Source organism: Meriones unguiculatus, chromosome 6, assembly GCF_030254825.1.
Source record: "Meriones unguiculatus strain TT.TT164.6M chromosome 6, Bangor_MerUng_6.1, whole genome shotgun sequence".
Classification (NCBI taxonomy): domain Eukaryota; kingdom Metazoa; phylum Chordata; class Mammalia; order Rodentia; family Muridae; genus Meriones; species Meriones unguiculatus.
Genome location: NC_083354.1, coordinates 79,026,500 through 79,052,913, shown reverse-complemented (window position 1 = coordinate 79,052,913; position 26,414 = coordinate 79,026,500). Strand labels below are relative to the sequence as shown.

At 36.1% G+C, this 26,414-nt stretch overlaps 1 protein-coding gene across 4 annotated transcripts in view; it reads right to left on the bottom strand.

Moving 5' to 3' along the window:
• Positions 1–26,414, bottom strand: part of Adamts6 (ADAM metallopeptidase with thrombospondin type 1 motif 6) — a 263,176-nt gene that overhangs the window by 26,804 nt on the left and 209,958 nt on the right. For 3 of the 4 annotated variants that reach the window (XM_060385684.1, XM_060385685.1, XM_060385686.1), the window contains 3 exons: positions 23,845–24,008; positions 22,820–22,958; positions 4,613–4,742 (listed from right to left, as the gene is read on the bottom strand). In XM_060385684.1, coding sequence (XP_060241667.1) covers positions 4,613–4,742; positions 22,820–22,958; positions 23,845–24,008 — 433 coding nt within the window. Of the gene's footprint in view, positions 1–4,612; positions 4,743–22,014; positions 22,104–22,819; positions 22,959–23,844; positions 24,009–26,414 lie in introns of all 4 variants that reach the window. The other variant, XR_009592406.1, reaches the window with a different exon arrangement.

Genomic DNA, 26,414 nt, shown 5'->3' with positions numbered 1-26,414 from the left:
CTGATTATTATTAAGAAAATAATACAAAGAGGAGGGAAAAAGAGAGGGGCTACATAAAATTTTGATCCAAACTTGATAAAACCAGACATTTTTGAAGAGCTTATCATACAATCAGGTGTGTGTTTTGTTTTTTTTTTTTGTTGTTGTTGTTTTTTTTTTTGCATTGGAATTTAAAGCAAAACGGCAGAGCAAAGAAAATAAACTTTTTAAACAGTTATATTCAAAGAAAGACAAAGTCTTGAACTGTGGGTTCAATACCTAGCATTTATGGGGGTGGGAAAGACAAAGGATTTTCCAGTCTTTATTGCAGAATCAAGTCTAATCAATTTTTATTGCCTAAAAACACAACACAAAAATTTTTTAAAAGTCTTCAGAAATTGGCAGTATCATCTTTACTAATGCTACAACTTTCTTAGATTTAAATTTTTCTTCAATTAAAAAAGTGAAAACCATGATTGGATAGAACTGTATGCTATAAGCATTCTATAAGCAAGGAATTTTCTCAATTCTTAAGCATTAATAAGCATCCTTTAAATTATGACAACTGGGAATGTTTTGATGAAGCAAGTTAGACACATGCAGTGCCACTAGACATTTGGTTTGTAACTTAGAATACTAGTGATATCAGGTAATGGGAAAAACATCATCAGAGATTAAAATCTCTTATCTATGAAATGATGAGAATTGGCTGAGATTATTCTATAATTCTTGTCTTAAATTTTGTAGTTTTATAGCGAATGTTCATGAATCTTTTTCTAAACTTAAAATAACAAATTTTATAAATGCCCACGGGAAAGGTTCAATGACTCAAAATAATTGTCAAATGTTGAACCATAAAAGAGTCAATTAAATAAATCCTAGCCCCTGGATAAAAATAAATTTCTTAATTAGGCCTGGTAAAATAGGGCTGTCATCTCAGTTACTTGGGAAGCTGAGGCAGGAGGCTTGCTGGAGATAAAGAATGAGTCCAAAGCTAGCTTATGCAACTTAATAAGATCCCATCTAAAAATAGAAAGCAAAAAAGTAAAAATGTCTAGCACTATAACTCAGTGGAGAGCACATGGCTGGCATGTGTGAGGCCCTGGGTTCAGTCCCTAGTACAAACAAATTCTTCCTATTCTGTGCTGTCTTTTATATGTTTGTTAATAATTCTCTTACTGCACTTTCATATGATAGTTATTTTTATATCTATTTGCTTATATAGTTTATAGTGCTGTGCATACTTTATTGATTAACTTGGTGTTTTCAAATTCTGGTCTCAGTATTACTACAATATATGTAGTGGCTTTAAAAAAATTGTTTGGTTTCTAGAAACTTAAAAACCACAGTACTATAAAGAACTAATATTTCTATTAACAATTTACCCATAAGACCATATGTAGAAATATGATTGCATTAAAACACAGCACTATAAAGATGGGATGCTTGGCCTTTCACACGGGGTTCAACTCTGCTTCCTTTTCTTATGCAGGGACACTAGCTTCCCTTCAGTCATATCCTTTAATATTAATGTTTTCTTTCTTTTCAACTATGTAAGCCTACATCATAGATTCTATTTTCACTCAGTTCACTACTAAGGCCACTGTACTTTTTCATTAAAAAGCTGTTGCTGTGAACATGAAACAGCATTCTCCCTAGCAAGGCTTCTGCTGGCTCTTTAACATCTTCCAAATAAATACTATTATTATTCTTTTCCTAATACCTCTTTTGTCTATTCTTCCAAGTCTCTTGTACTTGTCAACCTTACTCTATTTTTCCATACATACCTACATATGCTCTCAACATAACCAAAACCTAAAAATATTTCATTATTTGAAAAGATATTTTTTATTTAAAATGCTGCTAAGGGTTTTAATTTAATGATGTTAGGAAAATCTAGATCCCTTTTTCAAATTAGTTAGGATAATATATTCCAAGTATATAAAAGAGTATATTAAAGCAAGAAAAAAGCTTTGAAAGAATAACAAAGTAGGTGAGACTAAGTATTAAATTAATGAAATTATTAGAAAATTTATATTTTCTGAAGTATTTTTAAATTTTTTTCTGCTTAACTTTATTTTATTGAGAAAGGACCTTATGAAGTTGCTTATATTTTCTACATAGTCAATGCTGGTATTGAACTCCTTAAACTCTTGATTATCCTGTCTCCTTGCACATATGATTGTAGGCATTGGGTTCAACTATGCCTGGTCTATTGTTGAGTTTTCTAAGTAAAAATAGATGAAAACAATAAATAATATAAAAGACATATAACAAACTACAAAATTATTTTAAATACAAGTAAAAGAGTTAATTATTAAATATATCAAGAGTTTATACAAGTAATAACAAAATTATAAATACTTCTATAAAGTGAAATAGGTCATGAAGAGAAAAGGCAAAAACAACTAGCATAGATGGGCCCTGAATGGAGTTGTTAAATTACCAGCCTAATAGCAACAAAACAACACCAAAAATACAAAATAGAAGAGCAACTAGATGTCACATCTTTTCTCGCCATAAAATAACGAAGGAGTTTGGCCTTCAAGCCTGGCAGAGGCAGGGGCAGGGGCAGGGGCAGGGGCAGGAGCAGAGGTGAGATCTTGGTAAGTTCAAGGCCAGCCTGGTCTACAGAGCAAGTTTTAGGGTTACATATTGAGATGCTGCTTCAAAATAAATAAAAGTAAAATGTATTCAGTATTCAGTTCAGGAAAATAGCATTCATACATGAATGAATAATTCATATATACTCATGTACATTGTTAGGTGGAGTGTACATTCTTAAAACTTTTCTGGTGAACAATTTGGTTATGTGTCACAAACACTAAAATGCTTTCCTACTTGACTAGAAATTGTATTCCTCCTTGTACTGCAGAGGATACAATTATATACAACGTTATGGTTAGTGTTGTGGTATCACAGGCAAGAAAAAATGTAAATAGATCCAGGATTGCAGAACAGTGGAGTTTAGTTTAAATAAACAAGGACATAACAACTACATGTTTTTAAAGATAATGTTCAAAATGCACTAAGAAATGACTATTACATCTAAGGACTATACCATTTCATTATATATACACGTCTATATATACATAAAAACACCTAGAAATAACATACATTAAAATACTAATGAAGTTTTCCCTTCCTTTTATCTGTGCATCACATCATTGTGTAGAAAAGAACCTGTTCCTTTTCTTTCACACTCACATCGGGTCCTGTTGAATCATAGTAGCATATGATGTTAATCCCCAGAATACAAATGTCTACTGGGAATCTTACATATGCAACCATTCAAAACATTTAAAATTTCTCTTTCATTGTCTGAACTCAAAAGAATAAAAAAAGAAACTTAAAAAGCAGCTAGCAGAAATTGACTAATAAAGATATAAAGATATGTACCTTTTGAAATTTCAAAAAAGAAAAAAAGTCAGACTAAACTCTTCTAATTTTACATTCTCTTTATACTTTATACTTAGCTTTTGAATTCCACCTTCAACCTTAAGCAAGAAACTTCATATCACAACTACAAAAGGAAAGGAATTAGGAAACTTAATCAGATGGTTTAATATGACAGTTAATATTTAAAGAGCTTTTATTGAGATATTTAGCTCTAATGTGGTAGATCAGTGGTTCTCAACCTGTGGGTCATGATCCTTTTGGGGGTCACATATGAGATGTTTACACTCTGATTCATAACAGCAGCAAAATTACAGTCATGAAGTATTGATGGAAATAATTTTGTGGTTGGTGGTCACCACAACAAGAGGAGCTGTCTTAAAGGTTGGCAGTATTAGGAAGGCTAAGAACCACGGGTATAGATGGAATGAAGATTGGCATGAAATCTTCAAGGTGTTGGGTTTAAGAATGTAGACTTGGAGCTGGGCAGTGATGGTGCACACTTTAATCCCAGCACTCAGGAGGCAGAGGCAGGCGGGTCTCTGTGGGTTTGTGGCCAGCCTAGTCTACAGATTGAGATCCAGGACATCCAGGGCCACATAAAGAAACCCTGTCATGAAAAACAAAAACAAAAAACCAGTTGTAACCAGTACCATCCAGAGGCCTTAAATGACCAACTAGATGACCAGTGTGATGTCTAAAATCTTGAATGCCAGGGCATTAAGTTGATGAGCTAAACTAAAAATGATACAAAAATATGCTAAAGCTATTGTGACAAAACCTAGACCATGGATTTTGACTATAATTTTCTTTTTTTTACATGATTTTTTTATATTCATTGGTGTTTTGCCTATATATATATATGTCTGTATGAGGGTGTCAGATCCCCTGGAACTGGAGTTACAGACAATTGTGAGCCACCATGTGTGTGCTGGGAACTGAACCCAGGTCCTCGGGGAGAGCAGCCAGTGCTCTTAACCAGTGCGCCATCTCTCCAGCCCCATAATTTTCTTTTACATAGTTTTGAAGATTTACTCTGAGATAAGTTTATAAAGCTGCCTAGCAGAGAAGAGGAAGAAGAAAAGCAAGTGGTCTTTTAAAAGGCCCACCACTCTTGTTGCTTTATGTGCTTCACGCTGCAGTAGGTACCATAAAATTTTGCAAGAGGCAAATATTAATACGTAATGTTTTCTTCTTGAACCCAAGGAAACGAAGTCTCACTTTTTGTCATACTTACTCAGGTGGGCAGGGCTCAGTGTTGCAGGCTCTTTGATTTTCAGGTGGCTTACTGTCAGGATCACAGAAATTGTTCTGGACAATGGAGTTGTCATCCAATCTTTTACAGACCACTTCTTGTCTTTGGACACCTTAAAAAAAAAAAAAAAGGAATGGCACCATTAATTAGAGAGTAGATTCCCTTCCAAAAGGTGAGGCAGGTACTGCTTTCCTCTGGAAAGTCAAGCTCACTGGATCACTGTTGTCCTGTTTTGAAAAACTTGCTGCTTCTCTAAACAGGACAGAAGTGCTGCTCATTATAGTCAAACTTTAGGCAAAATGATTGTTTTCATATTCAGAATCATAGATGTTTTGAAGCTGCAATTAGCATTTCCATTTTATGTTCATCTTCATGCTTTCCTTAAAAAAATACTTGAATTTTCCAAAATATCACAAGATAAGATGTATTAATATACATTTCAATACAAGACAATGGATGTATATTTATTTTAAAACAAAGCAAAAAAGACTAATTTACTTTCTGACATTTTGATAAAACAAGGTCATCTTTCATTAGGAATACATCACATCCACACATTTCACTTATTTTCTTCCATTTATGACTACATCTCTCTAAGTGCTCATCAAGTTAGATCTCATATGTAATGGACTGTAAGAAACTGGTCTGTTTATTCTAACAGAGGTGGATGCCTGTTAATTTATACCATTGCCAAAGAATTGCACATATAGTTTATCCTAATATTAATTTACATAATAATTACCTTGTTCTTAAACAGCAGTCCATGTGACTTATAGCACCACTAAAACATTCTCATTCTACAATTTACAAAATTCTTAAGTATATGCTTATGATTTATTGACAGACATGTCTACCACAACTTGCTCACATTTTACAAAATGCAGTCACACACACACACATATACAAACACACACACACACTTTATTTATAAACATCCTTGGTGAAGAGATTTTAAATACACTTATTTTTGCTTTAGTATCAGGAATCAAAAGATAAAAGACAGATATTTCAAGATATCAAAGAGAAACAAGTGTTTCAGATCACACAAAAGACATCATTCACTATTGACATTTTACTCTTGGAAATGGGCATAACAGCACAAGTAAAGCTGTTCCCTGACATTATCACTGTCCACCTCTCCCTATAAACATGTAAGCTGAATAAAGTAAAAGTAAAAGCAGCACTGACAGCATTCAGGTAAGGAGAGTTACCTGAATGCTCCAGCTAACTCTACATAGCTCTTCAGTCAGTCTGCCAGGCTGCCTGCCTCCCCACTCCTTCCAGCCATCCCTTCATTTCTTCTCGTTATTTCTAAGCTGTCATATTCTTTCTTTAAAAAGGAGATTGTTCAAAAATGTGTGAATTCTTATGAAAAAGGATCATATGATGAAGGAAACTTTTCCCTGAAGAACTAGGCACCAAATACTTCTCCCAAGGCTGCTGAGGTCTTGGTGAGTATGCTTCAGTTGTCTTGCTTTTGTCACATTAAACTAAACCCTTTAAATGTAAGAGACTGATAGAAAAAACTGTGAAGTCTACTGTTCTCAGGAGGAGACTAAATTCTGTAGCCTCCATCTCTTAGGTAAGTTGTTGAAGAAGGTATGTTTTATTGCTTTCAGTGACTCAACACTCCTAGGATCACCTTCAGGAACATGTTTTTAGGGGTCTAAAAAATGGCAAAATGTCTTAAAGTTTGTTGTATTCATTCCCTCCCAATTCCTAGAACAGCAAAAGACAGCAGTGGAATATTTTTAACTATTGAAACTGAATTTTTTGAGGGAAGAATGATTCAGAAGAGGCACAGCTGCGATCCGCTCACAGATGTTCCGTGATATTCATCATCTTACCTCCCCATTGTGTCATTCCAGTGGGCAGATAACCATATCCATGTGGTTACCTAGTCAAATACCTCCACTGTTAGTCACAGGGCTCAGCTCCTCATAGTGGCTCAGACAAGCAGCTCTACCCACTCTGAAGGAATGATCACTTACATCAAGCCTAGGGCTTGCTCTTTTAGCTTTAGCACGTATTTTTAAAAGACATTAAATGTGACTACTCTTGAGACAAGAATGCTGGCATTTAATACAGTTTGTTGGTTGATTCTCAAAATAGTATAAGTATCAAACAAGATGGAATCAGTGTTGCTTCAGTGACAGAAACTGTAAGTTGGTTTCTAAAGATTAAGATAAAAGGTTAGTTTCTTTAAGAGAGCACTACCCAACATTGTTTGTCCACAACCGTATTTGTTTAAAGCAGCCTTTATTCTAAAAGCAGGTCCTCTTCAATTGGAATCACAGATCACATTGGAATAATTAGTTAGCAGAGATTTACATTTCACTTTTAGATTAATTCTAGCCTATGTATGTCTCTTCAAAAATGTTTGCTCGTAATATTTACTGCTAAAAACCAAGGAAATAGACAAAACTACACTGAATAAAATAAACATTGAGAATAGTCTCATATTATATCAAAGAGCCTACAGCTCTTTGGTTATCTGGTAAGACCCAGTGGTTATGCTTTAACAATACATAGATTCCCAAACTAAATTTGCTAACTCAATGCTCCATTCACTCCCTCAACAAAACACAAGACACCCATGCTTCTTAAATGATGTTGGGATTCATACTAAGAATTACAGATTGATTCATCTTTGGCTGTACATTCCATATGTCCTAAAAACCAGGAACTAAGGGATTTCTGGGTCTTTATAATTTCAGCATGCTATTTTTTGATTAAGTGAAAAATTAATGTCCTTGAAAAGATAACTAAAATTGTTTTATATTTTACAAAGATATTTTTCCTTATACTCATCTTTCATTAATTTTCTTCTAAAATGATGCATCAGTTGGCATTAACATATTTCAAATTTTCCCACAACACTATGCTATTTCATCTAATAGCAGACATATTTTCTTCCAGCTTTTATTCCCACACCTGGCAGGTTGACAGTTTGTTTTCTCTATTTTGATCTTAAAGTTAATGTCAACAAGTAAACTAAATGGACAGATTTTTAAATCAAGGTGAATATAACTTTTAACTCTAGAAAGCAGAAAATAGAGATCAAATGGAAATAATCTAAGTGATCAAGAAAAATATAATAGAATATTTGTATATGATCACGTAAATATAGCTTCTTTTAAAGTAGTATGTAAGACACTGCTAAATTAATTTTAAACCTTATTATGATCCAGTTATAGGAAATTACTATGTTTTCAAATCCATAGTTTATAACCAAAATACATAAGATGTCCAGATGTCCAGTCAGTGAATACCTAATGGGAAAAAATTTTCATGGCTCAGTGTCCCTATCCCCTGGAGAGAGGCAGATGATCTGAAAACTTAATTGATAAAATTAAAACTATACTGACTAAATTTTACTCTTAAAAATAATCTTAAATTATTAGCATAAAAATTGTCTTTATGTAACCCTCTATGTTGTAAAAAAAATTAATGAACTTAAAACTTTAGAAAGTATAAATAATTTATTTCTTATTTTGTTAATATACATATACTTTAAACCTTTGCAAAGAGTATATCCTATTTAGAGCCTTTTAATTTGCATATTTTTCATTTTTGATTTTTAAGAATCAGCTCTGAATTTCTATACACTTAGGTATAGAAATTAAAACATAACTTGGGCTCAGAGATACAATATTTGGCTAACATGTGCAAGGCACTGGGTTCAATTCCCAACACATACACACATACACATACATACACACAAACACAGAAAGAGAGAGAAGAAAGCATCCCTCACTTTTTGGTCTGAAATCTTAAATTTATCAGATCCACATGGAGAGCAACAGAACCAAAAAAATCTGGGCACAGGGGTCTTTTCTGAGACTGATACTCCAACTAAGGACCATGCATGGAGATAACCTAAGACCCCTGCAGATGTAGCCCATGGCAGTTCAGGGTACAAGTGGGTTCCATTGTAATAGAAACAGGGACTGTCTCTGACGTGAACTGATTGGCCTGCTCTTTAATTACCTTCCCCTGAGGGGGGAGCAGCCTTACCAGGCCACAGAGGAAGACATTGCAGCCACTCCTGATGAGACGTGATAGACTAGGAGCCAAAGGAAGGAGAGGAAGACCTCCCCTATCAGTGGACTGGGGAGGGGCATGGGTGGAGAAGGGGAAGGAAGGATAGGATTGGGAGGGGATGAGGGAGGGAGCTATGGGGGGAGGATACAAAGTGAATAAACTGTAATTAATAAAAATAAAGATAACATATGAAAGAAGAGGGAGTTAGTAAGATCTGGAGAGGACAGGAACTCCATAAGGACCAATATATCTCGGCACAGCGGCTTGTCTAAGACTGTTTCTCCAACCACAGACCGTGTACGGATATAACCTAGAACCCCTACTCAGATGTAGCCCAAGGCAACTCAGTATCCAAATGGCTTCCCTAGTAAGAGGAACAGGGACTGTCTCTCATATGAACTCAGTGGCTGGCTCTTTGACCTCCTCAACCTCTGTGGGAGGAGCAGCCTATCTAGGTCACAGAGGAGGACATTGCAGCCAGTCCTGGTGAGACCTGAGAAGCTAGGGTCTGATGGAAGGTGAGGAGGACCTCCCTTATCAGTGGACTTAGAGAAGGGCAGGGAGGAGATGAGGGTGGGATTGGGAGGGGAGCTACAGCTGGATACAAAGTAAATAAACTGTAGTTAATATAAAAAACAAAAAAATTAATTAAAAAATAAAGATAAAAATGAGATAAAAAAAGAAAAAAATTAACAGATCCTATGTTTAAAATTCTCCCAATACTTTAAAATTAAGATCTACTTGGCCACCTAAGGTCTTGTTCTACAATGCAAGAACTGAACTTGAATTATTGCTTTAAGTACACAGCAGAAAATAGTTTTTAATGGCATTTTGTAATAGTGTATAACACAGGAAAAAGAGCAAGGAATCCACAGAATAACAAGTGAGTATCGGATGAAACTCTTTTTTTGTTACTGTAGGTCGTGATTGTCTCAGGTGAGGAAACTTCATGGTTCAGGCCAACCCTGAGGACACTGACCTTCTTTATTTTTGATAATTAAATACCTTGAAAGACTCATTTACAATACAGCACTTGAAGACCCACTGATCTTCTCATGACAGCTCACCATTTTTAAAGTAGAAACCAGAAGTTAGTGCTTGAAAATTTAACTTGAAGTAGTGCCATGTGCTAAACCCAAGAAGTCTGAGGATAGCAGTGGGTAAGGACAAGGTAAAGATCTAGGTATTCCCAATTCTATAAGACCGAACATTTCAGTCCTAAGTGGAAACTACCAAAACATATGACTAAGGCAATATGGGAAATAAAGAGAGCTATAAATGTACACTTGGGATTGAAGGCTAACTGACCTCCAAATAATTGAATACAGTGATATAGTGTGCCATCTCTCCATAAAAAAATAGATTTCTGGAGAGGAAAAGAAGGGAATACTGAGTTTATACTAGAAATGTGGCTTGTGTCTAAGGCAATAATTTGCTTAGCCACAGCATCTAAAGTAGTTAGCAACCAAGACAACATTATATAACCACAGCGTACAGAGAATATGGTCAGTAAAATTAATTTAATACCAATATCCAAGGCAGATAGCATTCAAAGAGTGACAAGTGCCAGGAAAACAAAACAAAACAAAACCTATTTGCTTTGCCTTCAACTGCAGGAATCTGGCTGTTGTGTTGTGTGATTATTGGCCAGACATAAGCATTTGCAGGGCACAGCGAGTCCATCTGCCTTGGATCTAACAGCTGGCACCCAGAGGACCAATCAACTCCACCCACATGGTTTCCTTCTTAGGAAGAGCCTACTGCCCAGTTAGGTTTGTTTTTAATCTTTCAAAAGCTTCTTTTCTTTGCTTTCCCAGTATTTCTCTTCTGTCGTAGACAACAGGAGATGTCCTAGGGAAACACAGGATGATCAAAGCAGAAATGTCACTCTAAACATATTGTAGTTTTCTTTGCTAGCCACTATGGCATCGACCTTTAATCCTAGCACTTGGAAGTAGAGGCAGGTGGATCTCTGTGGGTTCAAGGCCATTTTGATCTATATAGCAGTCAGTGCTACATAGTGAGCCCCTGTCTAAAATCTAATACATTTTTCTACAGCAATTGTGTTTACTGAAGATAAATTAGGATGGGGCACACATACAATAGTTTTACTTGAGATCATAGTACGCATAGAAGGGATTTCTACTATTGAGCATACATCTTTCCTAAAAAAAATTTTTAACTTAATCTGATCCACTAAGTTCAATCTATGTTTAAAGGCATAAATTTAATTACTATGTAGAAAGGTAAAATCTTGACCTCAATGAGAAAAATTAAAATAGGGTGGAAAGGATAAGGGTCATTATATTACATACCTTACCTAATAAAATATTGCATTTTCAAATCTGATATTTTTAGCTGTAAACTCCTCTCATTTTGTTAAATTACTAGGTATTTCATTCTTTGTGATCTTCATTGATCTTTAGAACTCTTTCATAATCAAAAGACTATGATGTCCTTCCATTTCACTTTATCTTGTTTCTATTTTCCTTCACCTCTAACTGCTTTTAACTTTAGGCAGTAAATGACCTCGGACAAATTTTCATTTCTTTTTGCAAAATAAGGCAATAAATTAGATGACCTCTATTGTTTCTTTCAGATCTAAAAATGCTATAGCTTTCATTTGCCCTTTCTCTTTATTTCAGTAGTTGAGATTTTAGAAATATTCAGCCTCTCTAATGTCTGTTTACCACTTATATTCTAAAGAATAAAGGGTGTAGGGCTGAGGCTATAGCTCAGGGTAGATTACTTGCCTAGAGTATATGAAGCCCTTAATTCAATTCCCAGAAACACAAGAGACAGAGATAAACAGAAAGACAGATGGAGACAGAGATAGGCAGAAAGAGTCACATACATGCGCACGCACCCACCCCCCCACCCCACCCCCACACACAGAGAAAGAGAGACAGAAAGTAATTAGCAGGTACATGTTTTGATTTTGTATTCTTGTTGTAGTCTTTGAGTTTTTTTCAAATTTTACTTATTTATTTTTTATTTTATGTACTTTGGTGTTTTGAGTGTGTGCATGTCTATGTGAGGGTGTTGGATCCCCAGGAACAGGAGTTACAGACAGTTGTGAGCTGCCATGTGGGTGCTGGGAATTGAACCTGAGTCCTCTAGAAGAGCAGCCAGTGCTCTTAACTGCTGAGCCATCTCTCCAGCCCCAGTCTTTGAGTTTTTATCAGTTCTTTTTTACATGTCCAAGGGGCTGGACAGGAAAGGTAAGAATGCTAACTACAAATGGGAACTTTGAAGCTCAGCCTGGTGACACATGGCTATAATCTCAGCACTCTGGAAAGGCAATGGTAGAAAAATCAGGAGTTCAAAGACATCTTCTGCTCTAAAGGGAGGAGCAGCTCAACCTAGACTACTTAACATCCCATTTCAAAACCAAAGCAACGAACAAAGAGCTAATTTGTATTACTAAACCTCAATCTCCATGATTATTAGTAGGAATTTATTTCTCATATTTATTTAAAATTTAAGGAATGATGCTGAGATTATAAGGTCTTGGATCACTTTTTCTGTATATTATGACATAGTTATTAGCAAATAAAATAACTTTAAAAAAATCACATGTGGAATCTTTTTCTTGGAACCAACAAGTGAATACTTCAGATTTTATTTAGAGTAAAGATATAATCATAAGCAAGTTGTATAATTTTTAAGCTAAACTCTTATATTCTTCAAATTAAAAAATAAAATAGAAAAAAGGATTTATCTTTCTTTTTTTTAAATAATTTTTACTTTTTTATATTAATCACAGGTTATTTACTTTGTATCCTAGCCATAGCCCCATCCCTCATTCCCTCCCAATCCCACCCTCCCTCATCTTCTCCCTGCCTCTTTCCAAGTCCACTGATAGGGGAGGTCCTCCTCCCCTTCCATCAGACCCTAGCTTATCAGGTATCTTCAGGACTAGCTGCAATGTCCTCCTCTGTGGCCTAGCAGGGCTGCTCCTCCCTTGGGGGGTGGGGAGGTCAAAGAGCCTGCCATTGAGTTCATGTCAGAAATAGTCCCTGTTCCCCTTACTAGAGAACCCACTTGGATACTGAGATGCCATGGGCTACATCTGAGCAGAGGTTCTAGGTTATATCCATATATGGTCCTTGGTTGGAGAAACAGTCTCAGACAAGCCCCTGTGCCCAGATATATTTGGTCCTTGTGAAGCTCCTGTCCTCTCCAGGTCATACTAACTCCCCCTTCTTTCATATGATTCCCGGTACTCTGCCGAAGATTTGGTTATGAGTCTCAGCATCTGCTTTGATACATTGCTAGGGAGAGTCTTTCCGTTTCTGAAAAGCAAAAGACACTGTCGTCAGAACAAAACTACAGTCTACAGACTGGGAAAATATCTTCACCAACCCTATATCTGACAGAGGGCTGATATCCAGAATATATAAAGAACTAAAGAAGTTAAAAGACAATAAATCAAGTGATCCAATTAAAAACTGGGGAATGGAGCTAATCAGAGAATTCTCTGTAGAAGAATATCGAATGGCAGAGAAACACTTAAAGAGATACTCAATGTCCTTAACCATTAGAGAGATGCAAACCAAAACAACCCTGGGATTTCACCTTACACCCATCAGAATGGCTAAGATAAAAAAAACTCAAGTGACAACACATACTGGAGAGGTTGTGGAGAGGGGAACCCTCCTCCATTGTTGGTGGGAATGTAAATGTGTACAACCACTTTGAAAATCAATCTGGAGCTTTCTCAGACAATTAGGAATAGTGCTTCCTCAAGATCCAGCCATACCACTCCTAGGCATATATCCAAAACATGCTCAAGTATTCAACAACGGCTTTTGCTCAACCATGTTTGTAGCAGCTTTATTCGTAATAGCCAGAATCTAGAAACAACCCAGATATCCATCAACAGAGGAATGGATACAGAAATTGTGGTACATTTACAGAATGGAATATGACTCAGCAATTAAAAATGAGGAATTCATGAAATGTGCAGGCAAATGGATGGAACTAGAAAAGATCATCCTGAGTGAGATATCCCAGAATCAGAAAGACACACATGGTATATACTCACTTATAAGTCGATATCAGACATATACTATAGGATAAACATACTGAAATCTGTACACCTAAACAAGATAAATAAGCAAGAGGACCGGGTAAACCTCTCTTAGAAAGACAAATGGGACGGACATGGGAAGTAGGAGAAAACAAGTAAAAGGACAGGAGCCTACTGCAGGGGATTTATCTTTCAAAAATAGTTTGTATCTACTTCCTTGTAGGGATGCATGTTATGATTGTTAAAAAGTGCTATTTTATCTTTGTTCATTGTAAGCCTAGCCTTTAATGGTCAAGCCATCTCTCCAACATTAAATATTAAAATTCTGTGAAGTGAAACACAGCCTGAGTATACTGATCACTCTTGCAACAGAAATGCACTTGAAATTGTTTTTAGCCTGATGACATTCTCCAGTGAATGAATAGGCATCCAAGCTCTCTTCATATAGTGAAGCATATATTTACTAAATCAATGTTAAAGTTCATGGCTAAAGCGTCACGAATCTTAGAAGCTATGATAGTCACAGACACTCTGCTGTGCTGCCTGGTCCAACAAATCCCATATGTTGAAAGGCATTCTTCGTTTTCACCATTAGACATGCCCCAAAGGGAATGATGGGAAAGAATGTGAGAGTGTCATTGTCAGTCAGGGATGGATAGGCTTTTGTCTAGTCTTCTAAATAGCTTACTTTTCAAAAGCAAGAAGAAAACTGGATAATTTTTATTCTTTCTAAGCTTAAGACATTTCTCCCAGGAGTTTGATACTTATAAGGATCACAATGAGCTGTACTGTGTCTCAGTCTGTTATGATCAGAAATAAAATTTGAGAAGCCCACACTATCAAACAATAACACACTGTACAAACTTACACCAAAAAAACTTTCCCCATGGACTTGTTCAAATTATGTAACTCATAGAAATAAGTAAAGTTCTCTTAACTATTCATTTACAATTTCCACCTGAAATCTTTCATTTAGCTATAAAAAAGATATGCAGATTTAGTTATATGATTCAGTTTTTTTTGTGTGTTTCAGACATAATTTTAATAAAATCTATTTTGAAATAAAATAAGGGATGGAGAGATGCCTCAGTGGCTAAGAGCACTCACTGCTCTTCCAGAGGACCTGGGTTCCATTCCTTGAAGCCATTTGGTGGCTAACAACCCTCTGTAACTCCAGTTTGAGAGGATACCACACCCTTTCCTAGCATCTGTGACTACTGCATACACAAGGTACACACACACACACACACACTCACAGGCAAAACATCTACAAGTTTAAAATAAAAAATAAAATCTATACATATTTTACTTAATAATAAAATATGATCCCCCCAACCCTACCACCACCACCAACCTACTGGATTTTGTTTTTCTTTTGTTCCAGATTGGTACTTATCTATTTCAATTTTCCAGCAAAGTTACAGTGTGTGCCTAAAAGTGTTAGTTAAATAAAAGTGAAGCCCCCAACACTTACTGTGTGAACTGACCTCTTAGTGATGTTAAATATGTTAGACAGACATTTTGGAATTTGCAAAGGACATTTGTAAGCATGTCAAACATTTTTCTCTGCTTTATCTGGTCTTTCTCCTAGCTGGGTATTAGTTCTAGCCTCTTATCCTTCTTTCTCCCTCTCTTTATTTTGAAAGAGAGTTTCAAGATGAAGCCCATGTTGGCCTCAAGCTCTCTAAGCAGCTTTTAACCCATTAATCTCCTATCTCAGTATTCTGAGTGCTGGGTTACAAGGATGACTTAAGGTAGGCTAGGCTCATCATTACATCTTTCCATAATTACCTTCAAAACAATTAAAAATGATATTTCAGAATGAACTTATTACAATTTAAGTTCACACTATGTTTGTATTGTATCATTCCTGTAAGTAAAATATATGCCACCAAAAGATTCACCATAGAAATGATGAAGAAATATCTAATGCTTTATAGGCTAAGACAATCTATCTGATAAATTCATTAAGATAACTTGAAAACTGTGCTGTTTATAAATTAATTATTATAGAATAAAAATAAATTTTTTAAATTACAAAGAAGTTGCCATCAGAAACCATTTTAAATATATACTGTGTTTTCTGCTTTCCTTTCTTTCATTTTTGTGCTTTAGTCATGCATCAACCTTAGACTGAACTAACAGAGGCAGAGGTAAGATACACACTCGAATAATACTGAATATAGACAAGAGAAATTTACACAATACTCAAAATCTCTAGTTCCCAATCTGGAGGAGCAAAACACTTTTCATCTTTAAATCCTGAAAATAATTAGGGCCCTAATAATTGGGCTTATATGCATTTTTTTTCCTCTTAGAAGAATGAACTCAAAATAGATTAAAAAGAAGTGGGATGATTTTTTTTCTACTAGTTTTAATGACACATTAAAATAAGTCAGTATTTCTCAAACTTTGTCATGCAACATTTTAGTTTTCAATAATTTTTTATAGTTCATCCTGGGCACAGAAAAAAAATTAAAATTTTCTTATTTATAGGACCAAATCATTTAATAACAATAATCTGTGTTGAGTAGAACCAATGTCATCATGTCACCATTGAAAAGAGTACACTATTTTGTAGCACCCCATGAGCATGCTATAGCATCTTTGACCTCCCTGGCACCATTTGAAAATTTAGCCTTGAAATGGCAAAACCCAAAACAAGAGTTGGAAACCATCTTTCAAAGGCCAGAGTAGAAAGCAGTTCCAATATGTATAAAATCCAGATGAATCAGGCAATGATGCATACAATAAAACTAAAAATTTCATATCCGGAAAGAAGACATGTACAAAACAATTTTTACATTTATATTCAGTTCACTCTTTCTCTTTCTCTCCCTCCGCTTCCCCCTCTTTGTCTCTTACTCTCTCTCTGTCTCTGTCTCTGTCTGTCTGTTTCTCTCTCTCACACACACACAGGGGTATAGCTCACTGATACAATGCTTGCCTAGCACTTCAAATAAAAACCAGTCAACTTACAATGACATTCAGGGAAGGAAAAGAATTAAAAATGTGCCAAACATGAAAGAACAATGATACAGAGTCTGTAAGTATAAGGGAAAACAATGAAAACATTTTAAATAGTCAATGACATCTAAGCAGGAAAACTAATACACATATAGTATAGATTTAAAAAAATTATTTATTTTATGTGCATGTGCAATTGACTGAGTATACATATGTGGCCTACTTATGTACATGTGGTCACAGAAGTCAGAAGAGAGCATCAGTTCTCTTAGAATTCCAGTTACAGGCAGTTATGATGTGCTGGGTACTGAACCTTGGTCCTTTACAAGAGCAGCAAGTTTGTGCAACTGCTGAGTCATTTATAAATGAAAATAAAAACAAAACAAAACCAAAATTCTGTTTTTTGATCTTTAAGTTAAAAAAAAATGTTTCTGCAACAACTCTTCCTCTTTTCTCATTTTTAATCTAAGCACAGCTTTAACTCATCTTTCTTCTCCTGAGCTTCAAAGTAATGTTTAGCAGAGAGAGGCCACTATACAAAACATAAAAAAATTGAGTTCTTTGGTATGCAATTCTTTCATATCCCAAAGAGGAAAAAAACCCTGGTGGTGGAGGGATAATATGGCTAGAACATCAGGATAGTTAATAATTTTAAGTGTAACTGCAAACTATACCAAATATACAATATTAGACATATTTGTGTCCATTCTTTCCACTTATTAGTAAAGAATGACTTCCTTGCCATCAAAAACAGATAAAAGTTAAATGCAATGCTAAAGATTCTTGGTTGGTGGTCTTACAAGGCTTTACTCTACAATCACAAGGACTATAGAAAGTCAGAAAAGAGGTTAGGTAGGTTGTGAAGATGGAAAAAGGATGGTTTAAATAGTAGAAAACTGAAAGACAGAACAGAAAATTATCATGAATATTACTGCATTATGCAAGATTCATTCTCTAAGAAACAATATCCCCCAATATGTAGGAGGTTCCTTTCTGATTAGAACTACCAAAAGAAGCACTGAGGGTTTTCAGAAACACTTAAGTGTAACAGGAGTTGCATGCCTTTTACATTCTGACTTGTAGTTGGTTAACTATAGTAGCCATTTATAAGTTGAATATCTTACTCAAACTGCTTGAGACCAGAAATATTTTCAATTCATATAACATAGACTTTACCATATTTGCATAGAGTTTACTGACTGACCATTCCTAATAGGGAAATCTGACATACAAAATGCTCTAAAATCCGAAATTCTGGTGGTGTCCTCAGATCAGGGACACTCAGATCTGCTCTAAGTTGAAATTACAATTAAAGTCTTTGAAAACTGTTTAGCACAGTTACAGTCAGTTTTAAAAGTATTAACTAGATGTGATAAATGATCCACCAGGTAAAGAAGAAAACATGCAAACAAACCGAGCTACAAATATACTTTCTATGGCATGTCCAAATCTAATGACCACATTAAATAAATTTATGGATTGCCATTTTACCAATTTTTCCGCTCTATTCAATGACATTGGTCTCTATTTTTCATCCCAAATGCTCATTCTTGAATCTCATCAGCCTTTGCTTTTAACTCATGGCCAATTAATAAGAGATGTTAGTTTTCTAAGGACTAAAATTTTTAATTCACACCTAAACAAGTAATTTTTTTAATATGGATCTCACCTTAGAAATTCCCAGGGATCTTTTAAAAATTTGATGTTCAGACTAAACCCATGTAATCATTTACAAAAAGCAGGGTTTCAGGGGGAGCTCAAGGGTCAGGATCTGAGGAATATTTAGAGTCCTGGTCTTTCTAACCTGTGTCAAATTAAGAGTCATTGTTCTGGGGGGGGGGAGTTTTTTGAGCAAACTTTCAAGCTGGTGAAGAAGATACTTTTGGGTGAATATAAAGCAAGTTCCTGAGGTGCTAAGTGGTGAAAAAGTTTTGTTCAAAGTAACCAGTGATTGTAATTAGAGAAACACTATGTTAAAGTATTACTAGCCTCAAATGCTACATCTTGAATTAAAAAATTATTTAACTTGAAGTCAATTAATTTAATAAAATTAATCATAGAAAAGGTTATTTAGTGTGGCTGTTGAGGATGATTAAAAAGATACCATGTATCATAATATGTTTTTTAAAACTATACATTTTTTCATTGGTTATTAAACAGTCAAGCCACAGAACCAGTTGTAATTAAGTGAAATAAAGATTCTCACATGGCTTTACTAGGCATTTGCGTCTAATCTAGTTGCTGGCTTAAGGCTCTGAAACTATCAAGACCTGGGCTCATGAGTCAGAAACTGGAGACAGAGCCTAGCAACCTGTGTTTTAAGACACCCTTCTTGTAGTTCTGACATGTGCTAAGCTTTGAGAATAACACATCTAGGCAGCATTAAAATAAAGGGAGATATACAATGACTAAAGTCAGTGGTTAAGTATAAAGTAACTGCTATTTAAAACATTGTGAGCTATGGAGCAAATGTTATATGGCATTAATTACTACTCAAAAACAGGTTCTAAAGTTTTATCATAAAATAATATTATTTTCACTATTAAACTGATATTTATCAGTTAACACATGATTATGGTCATTAATCCAATAGTAGCACTTTGGGGACTCATTTAAATTATACAGTATATGGGGGCTGGAGAGATGGCTCAGAGGTTAAGAACACTTGCTGTTCTTCCAGAGGTCCTGAGTTCAATTCCCAGCAACCACATGGTGGCTCCCAACCATCTGTAATGATACCTGGTGCCTTCCTTTAGTGTAGAGACACAAATGCAGGCAGAACATTGTACACATAATAAATAAAAATATAAATCTTAAAAAATATACAGTATATAATAATCTGCATATGGCATAAAGAAAAGTAAAATTTCATAACTAAGAATTAACTTTAGTTTTTTATCCCCAGTTTCTGAGTGAAATGTATGTATAAATACATTTTCCTTTAAGGTCTTTAACTGAAAATGAACTCCTTTTTGCCATGATAGTAGATGACTCTGGCTTCTTTCTTTGATTAACATTCCTGAGCTCTAAGAAACTTTACTTCATTTAAACATATGCTTCCAGTATTTAAAGACTCTTGAGTTAAAAGTAGAGGCACATATAGGAAAAATAAGTTTAATAGCTAGTATCTACAACAAGATACCTACTCTAGGACATCCGATTTCCTACAGTGAAAAGAATAGTTTTAGTTGTCAACTTGACACAGTCTAGAATCTGAAGAACTTTCTAGATTAGGTTGGCATGTGGGCATGTCTGTGGGAAATATTTGTTAAGGGAAAACACGCCCACTGTGGGTGATGCCACTCCATGTAGAAGGGCTGTTGTACTGTATAACAGAAAAAGCAAGCCGAGCACTGGATGTCTGCAGTGGTGTGGTCTGCTTTTGGCCGTGAATGTAATGTGACCAGCTGCTTCAAGTTCCTATGTCTTAACTCTGGGCTTCCCTGTCATGATAAACTGTAACCTGTAATTGTGATGAAATAAACTCTTTTATTAAGTTGCTTTTGTCAGGGTATTTTATCACCTCAACAGAAATTGAAAATGAGACATTTCAAAATTATTGTTTCATGCGCTTACGGGTACTCATAACCACTTACTGTCTGTAAATGCTTACTGTTTTCCTAGAATATTTTAGATATTGTTCTAGGAACAAAATGAGTTCTCAAAGATTAAGACTTCACTGACCAGGTCTTGAACTCTTCATGACTACAGTGCTAGGTTTCAGTTGCTCTGAAAGCCATAAACAGTGATCCTAAATATTAAATGGGCACCAGAACCATATGGAGAGCTTGTGAAATGACAGTCCCTACTCAATGTTTCTCTACAAGAGCTCTGAAATGGGGTCCCCAAATCATACTTGGATGTCCAAGACAAATGACAGTTCTGCACACCACATCTGATAACTTTCAATCACTGCCTTCCCTCCCTCAACAAAAGCAATGGCTCATAAATGCTCATAATCACTCACACTCCAGTAGAGTTTGGGTTCTGAGAACCAGCTCATAGAGAAGATCAGCAGCTCCAGAATCAAAGCAGTTTATACTATGGAAAGGAACCTCTCCTTCCAGGGGCTTTTCTCCTTTCCTGTTTTTCTTTAGTTTTTGTTTGTTTGTTTGTTTTGTTTTCCCCTTCACTCACAAATCATTGCCATTTTTCAATATGACTGTTATGGAAAAGAATAATTCATTTAGATTTTTCATATTTTTTACTTCAGTATACTCAGTTGTCTTTTGAATTTAGTCTTCATGTCGCCTTCACCTTTATTGGACTACGTGCTCTCTGAATGAATAGAATCACAAGTTGAAAGAACATTGGGAATTCGTTTAATCTCTCCTTGGCCTCAGTCAGGGCTATGTCTAAACCATCCTCAAAGATAGCAATTGAGCAAAATAAGAATAGGAAGCAGGGCTCCCTGCTCAGCATTCTGATGCATACTCGAAGATAGCACCATGCTTTGCTTCCCTAACCCAGCTGACCTCAGCTTTAGAACACCCTTATTAGAGTGCTCAAACCTTAACTTATTTGGACTCATCCTTACTAAGTTTACTCTACTCTATTCATGGCCTAACGTAATATATGTTATCCTAATGAAGGCTTTTTTTGTTGCTACGTAAAAAGGGAAAGATTAATTTATAGAGTAACTAAGAGTGACTTAATTAGCACAAAGAAAGGCTTATTTATAAATGCCACTGAATGTAATGCAATAGCTCTTATGGGAACAAAAGGTGAATTAGGTGAGGATAATATGAAGTGGTATTTGTCATTTTATTTTATTAAAACAAGTGATGATGCACTACAGTTTTGAAAACTTTATATTATGAGTCCTCAGACACCTCACACATAAAACGGTGGGAATAAAAGAACTTTTAAGATGGATTGCAAGTTCTATTTAACCGTATTTTATGGTATTTCATATAAGTGAATATTAATAGGGCATTATTCATTTTTTTGATTTTTCATATTGTATGGTCTTTACTACTGAAATCAGAGTTATAGTAATAGATGATTTTAATTTTATGACTCAAAAATATGGATTCTGTCACATGGTAATTATTTTTCTGAATTTCTTTTTTTTCCTTTTCAGATACTTGAGGTGCTTAGAGATTCAGTGGATACAATGCAAGTTTAGAATGGGAACATGTCATTTACTTCAATTTCAACATTCTAACTACTATTATTTTAAATGTATACTTTGGTTTTGGAATGGTGAGGTACTCTAGGCCTCCCTGGCCTTGAAGAATGGGTTTGCTCCTTGCCCATTGTATTAATGCTATATGTTGGAGGTGGTGCATTTAGTCTCCAGAGAGAAGGAAGATGCTGCTTGCACAGCACTTCTACTCACCAGTCCATGAAGCAGCAAGGGTGTTGGCTTTGAAGGAAGCCAACTGTCCTGCTCTCCCAGCCAGAGGTAAAGAATTGCATTGGTGGCCACTAGAGGGAGGAGGATTAGGAATAGAGTAAATTGTGGGGAAAAGGCACCCATGAAAAACGCACATGGGACAACCAACACATCACCAAACACTGCCTAGCAGCTACATCTACCTCACTGAGGGATTTTAATGGGGTTGCTAACATCATTAGCCCAGAGACTCAGACACCAGTAATTATGTAGTATCCCATTATTCTGCCCCTTAACTTGGATGGCTGGAGAAGGGAGTTTGAATGAATGGGATTGTGGGAACACACAATCATACGAACACAAACATACAAGCACACATACATTCTCATGCCCCATTACAACAAGTTGCATCTGTGATGTCTGATTCTTGCTGGCTTTTTAATTTAAAACTCCTGATGTTCTTTACCAAGAATGTGTTCATGAAGAGCAAACAGCCCACCTTCAAGATAGTCTTGGAGAAGCACCAGCAGAGATACACTCATTATGCCAAGATGTATTTTATCAAGAAATCTGTGTAAATTACATGAGCTTGAAAGAAACAGAATGTAATATAATTAAGCAAAATTTCTTTTACTAAATAACAGCTTGAAGCAAACCTGCAAAAAATGTTTCCAATTAGCGTCTTTAGCAAAGAAAAACAAAACAAAACAAAACAAAAACAAAAACAAAAAATAAAACACAGCTCAGAGTAGGTTTTGCTTTTTGCTTTCCATACTGACAGCTGTGGGCTGCCTAGAGATTGTCTTACCTCCAGCACAGGTAGCTGAGCACTCTGACCAGGGCTGATGATTCCACATAAAGCCAACTTCATTATCACCACTGCCAGTACGAACGATGGGAACATTGAACTTGTACCTAATTCCCAAATTCTGTTCTTGGAGTAGAACCTGCCATTGAAAACAACTGGTGAAGAAAATTAAAATACATGGGACTTCATTCAGATATTTATTATCTGAAGAAGAAAATCCCACAGAGCAAGTCTTACAGGAATTTTGGAACATTTATTTATTTACTTCAGCTTTTCACGGTCTCACTCTGTGGTCCAGGCTGATTTCGAATTCAAGACAACTTAAAAAAATTACATTTTTGTTTATTTATTGGTTGCAGGTGGGTGCGTATACATGCCTTGGAGCATGTATAGAGGTCAGAGGGCAATTTGCCAAAGTTGGTTCTCTTCTTCTTTCATATGGACCATGGGGTCTCAGGTCAGGTTGTCAGGCATGGTGTCAAATATCTTTATCTGATGAGGCATTTCAGTGGCCTTTAAGACAACTTTAAAGCACATGAATTTATATAAAATGTTCTTTTTTTTTTCTCCTGATTTTGGGTGGTTTGTCACTGTTTTTGTCTATATTGCTCGATCATAAAATTTGTACTCAAAGTTGGTTGGTGATGGCACATGCCTTTACTCCTAGCACTTGGGAGGCAGAAGCAGGCTGATCTCTAAGAGTTTAAGGCTAACTGGTCTACAGAGTCAGTTCCAGAAACAGCCAAGGCTATATTGCCTTGATCTCCCTCCTCCAAAACAAGTAAATAAACAAACAAAAACCCAACCCAAACCAAACAAAAAAATTTTTTACTCAAGAAAATATGAAAAAATAAAAGCCACCTAGAAAGAGACCTATGGCCTTCTCTTTGCAGTCTCTATACCCTTGTGTAAATATTTTACCTTTACTGGCTAATTCCATCACCTGTAAAACAGAGCTGATCAAACTTGACCCTTTTCTACCCCATAATGTAGAAATCACAGTAAAATGCTAATGTCATATTTACCATTACAATGAGGTTTTCAGAGGTGGGTCCTAGAGCTTCCAAGGATTCTGGGTCATCTGTTGGTCTCTTGTAGTGGAAAGCTGTCCCAGAAACATCAAATTTTCTAGGCCAGTCAATAGTCCAGGCACCATTAATATAGTAATCATCCCCCTCAGATTTTAAAGCTGGAAAAAAAAAATCCAACTAAAATGTGAAAATTCATTTATCAGCATATTGTGGATCAACTATTGCAATAAAGTTTATAATGAACACCCATTTTACTTATAGATGATGCTAGGCATCTTCCTCCTCCTTCCTCCATTTGTCTCTCCCTTCCTTAGCTTGCTTTTATGCCTTCCAAATAGTGAAAGACAGCAATGGTACTCCCCACTTTATGGTAGATCTTCCCATCCAAGCTAATCAATGTAATCTTTCATAAGGATAGCCAGAGGTTACTTTAATGAAGATAAAACCGTTCATAAGTGTGTCCAGTGGCTTGTCTGCTAGATGGTTCTACGTCCTTTCAAACTAATTAATATCAACTATTACAGGGATCAATCCAATAAGAAGACATTTCAATTCTAAACATATATGAATTGAACACAGGTAACATTAATTTCATGAAACAGAAACCGCTAGATGTAAAGACACAAATTAACCCAGTCACAACAGGAGTGTAGCAACTTTTATATCCCACTCTCAACAACTGATCTATCTCAGCACCATTCATCTATCAGACTGAGAAATATTTGGATTAAATGGCATCATGTTGAGCCCTGGTCCTTTTGGCATAAGTACAGCCTTTTTTGTTTCAGGACCACCAGCCACACCATCTCAACTTGTTGCTGACATAAAAGAATCTCTGTACAAGGTCAGGTTGACCAAAAACTATGTTTTTGTTCAACATACTCTATGGCCTTGTTGTTCCTAGAAAGTCCCTAACCATAAGCATAGCTGGCCCTAAGCATAAACTGTACTTGGGCACAATCAAATTAAAGGTCAGTTAGAACTACTTGTTTAGTTAGCAAAAATAACTTGAGTCAGAACTGACTACCCAGTATTATCATTCCCCCTCCTGTAGAAGCTAATTGTGGGTTTTGCATTTATAGCCTGACCCTGGAAAACAGGTTGATGTTACAGTTAGGCTTTCTGTGTCCTTGGTCATGACCAATCTTGGGGTGTTGCATTCAATAAACCATCAATATGTCACTGAGATTGGTGCTCGACTGGTTTGTGTGGCAATTCTTGTACTATAACTATCATAAGTCAAATTATCTCAACAAACATCTATAGAAATTCCATTCAAAAACTGGACAATATACATTCTTCTAAGTAGCCCATAAAACATTCCCTAAAATAGATCACATATTAGGACACAAACTAGTTGTAGCAAATATAGAATACTTGAAACAATTCACTAAGTATGTATTAAGGTATGTATTAAGGCTATATATCAACAGTAAAAAGAAATATGGAACAAACACAAACTCATACAGATTAAACAACACACTATGGAACCATGAATGACTCGTTGAAGAAATCAAGAAGGAAACAACAACAAAAAAATTCCTTCATCAGATGATAATGAAAACACAACATACCAAAACCTTCGGGATACAATGAAAATAGTACAAAGAGGGAAGCTTATAGTTCTAAGTTTCTACACTAAGAAATCAGAGAGATCTCAAATAAATACCTTCATGATACACTTTGGGATCTTAGAAAAGTAAAACAAGCCAAACTCAAATCAGTAAACTGAAATAAATCATTAAATATTTTCTGTTTAATGATAAAGAGCATATTTAAAAACAAGTGATAATGACAGGACTCCAAAGTCCACGAGCAGCTGTACAGGCTTCTCAGGGCCTCCCAGGGCTGCGGCGGTGGTAGCAGGGTGGCAGCTAGACCTAAGAGGAGCCTCCATGCTCCATGACTGAGACAACAGAAGTGGTTATCCCAAGTAAGGGTCTCCCTGCCTAGCAAAAAAACAGTGGACACGACTGAGCTGACAGATCTCCTACATTCTCATTTACCCCTGCAGGCCCAAATCTGAGAGCAGACAACAGGGAGAACCCCTGTGCTTTCCAATTAGGCCTGCTAGAGAGTGAGTCCGCCTCCACATGAATGTATGCAAAGCCCCAGATCCAGGAATCCTCTAATCTAGCAGCCAGACATTGGATCCCTCCCACCCACACACCCACTGTGGGCAACATAGGCATTCTTGGGACAGCGTTCTCAACATTGAAGCCCCTGTTCTGTGGGTCTATCAGTGGAGTCCAAGCAAACAATTTCTGGAGCCCAGAGAGATCAGAATACCAGGACAGTATGACAGGCCTGTAAGCCACTGAGGTATTCAGGGAACCTGTGCATGCACATAGCACCGGTGAACAGCGCCAGCACCTGTGCCCCGTTCTGTACTTAAGCCCCACATTCCAGGCATTTACATGCTCTAGGACTCTGTCCTTCAAGGCACACTTCTATCTACGCACATGCCCCCACTTGGTTGCCATCACCTGTGTACCTGTACCTGCGACCTTCCTCCCTTAGTTACAGCTGAAACACCAACACACACTCTCAAACCGGTGGACCTC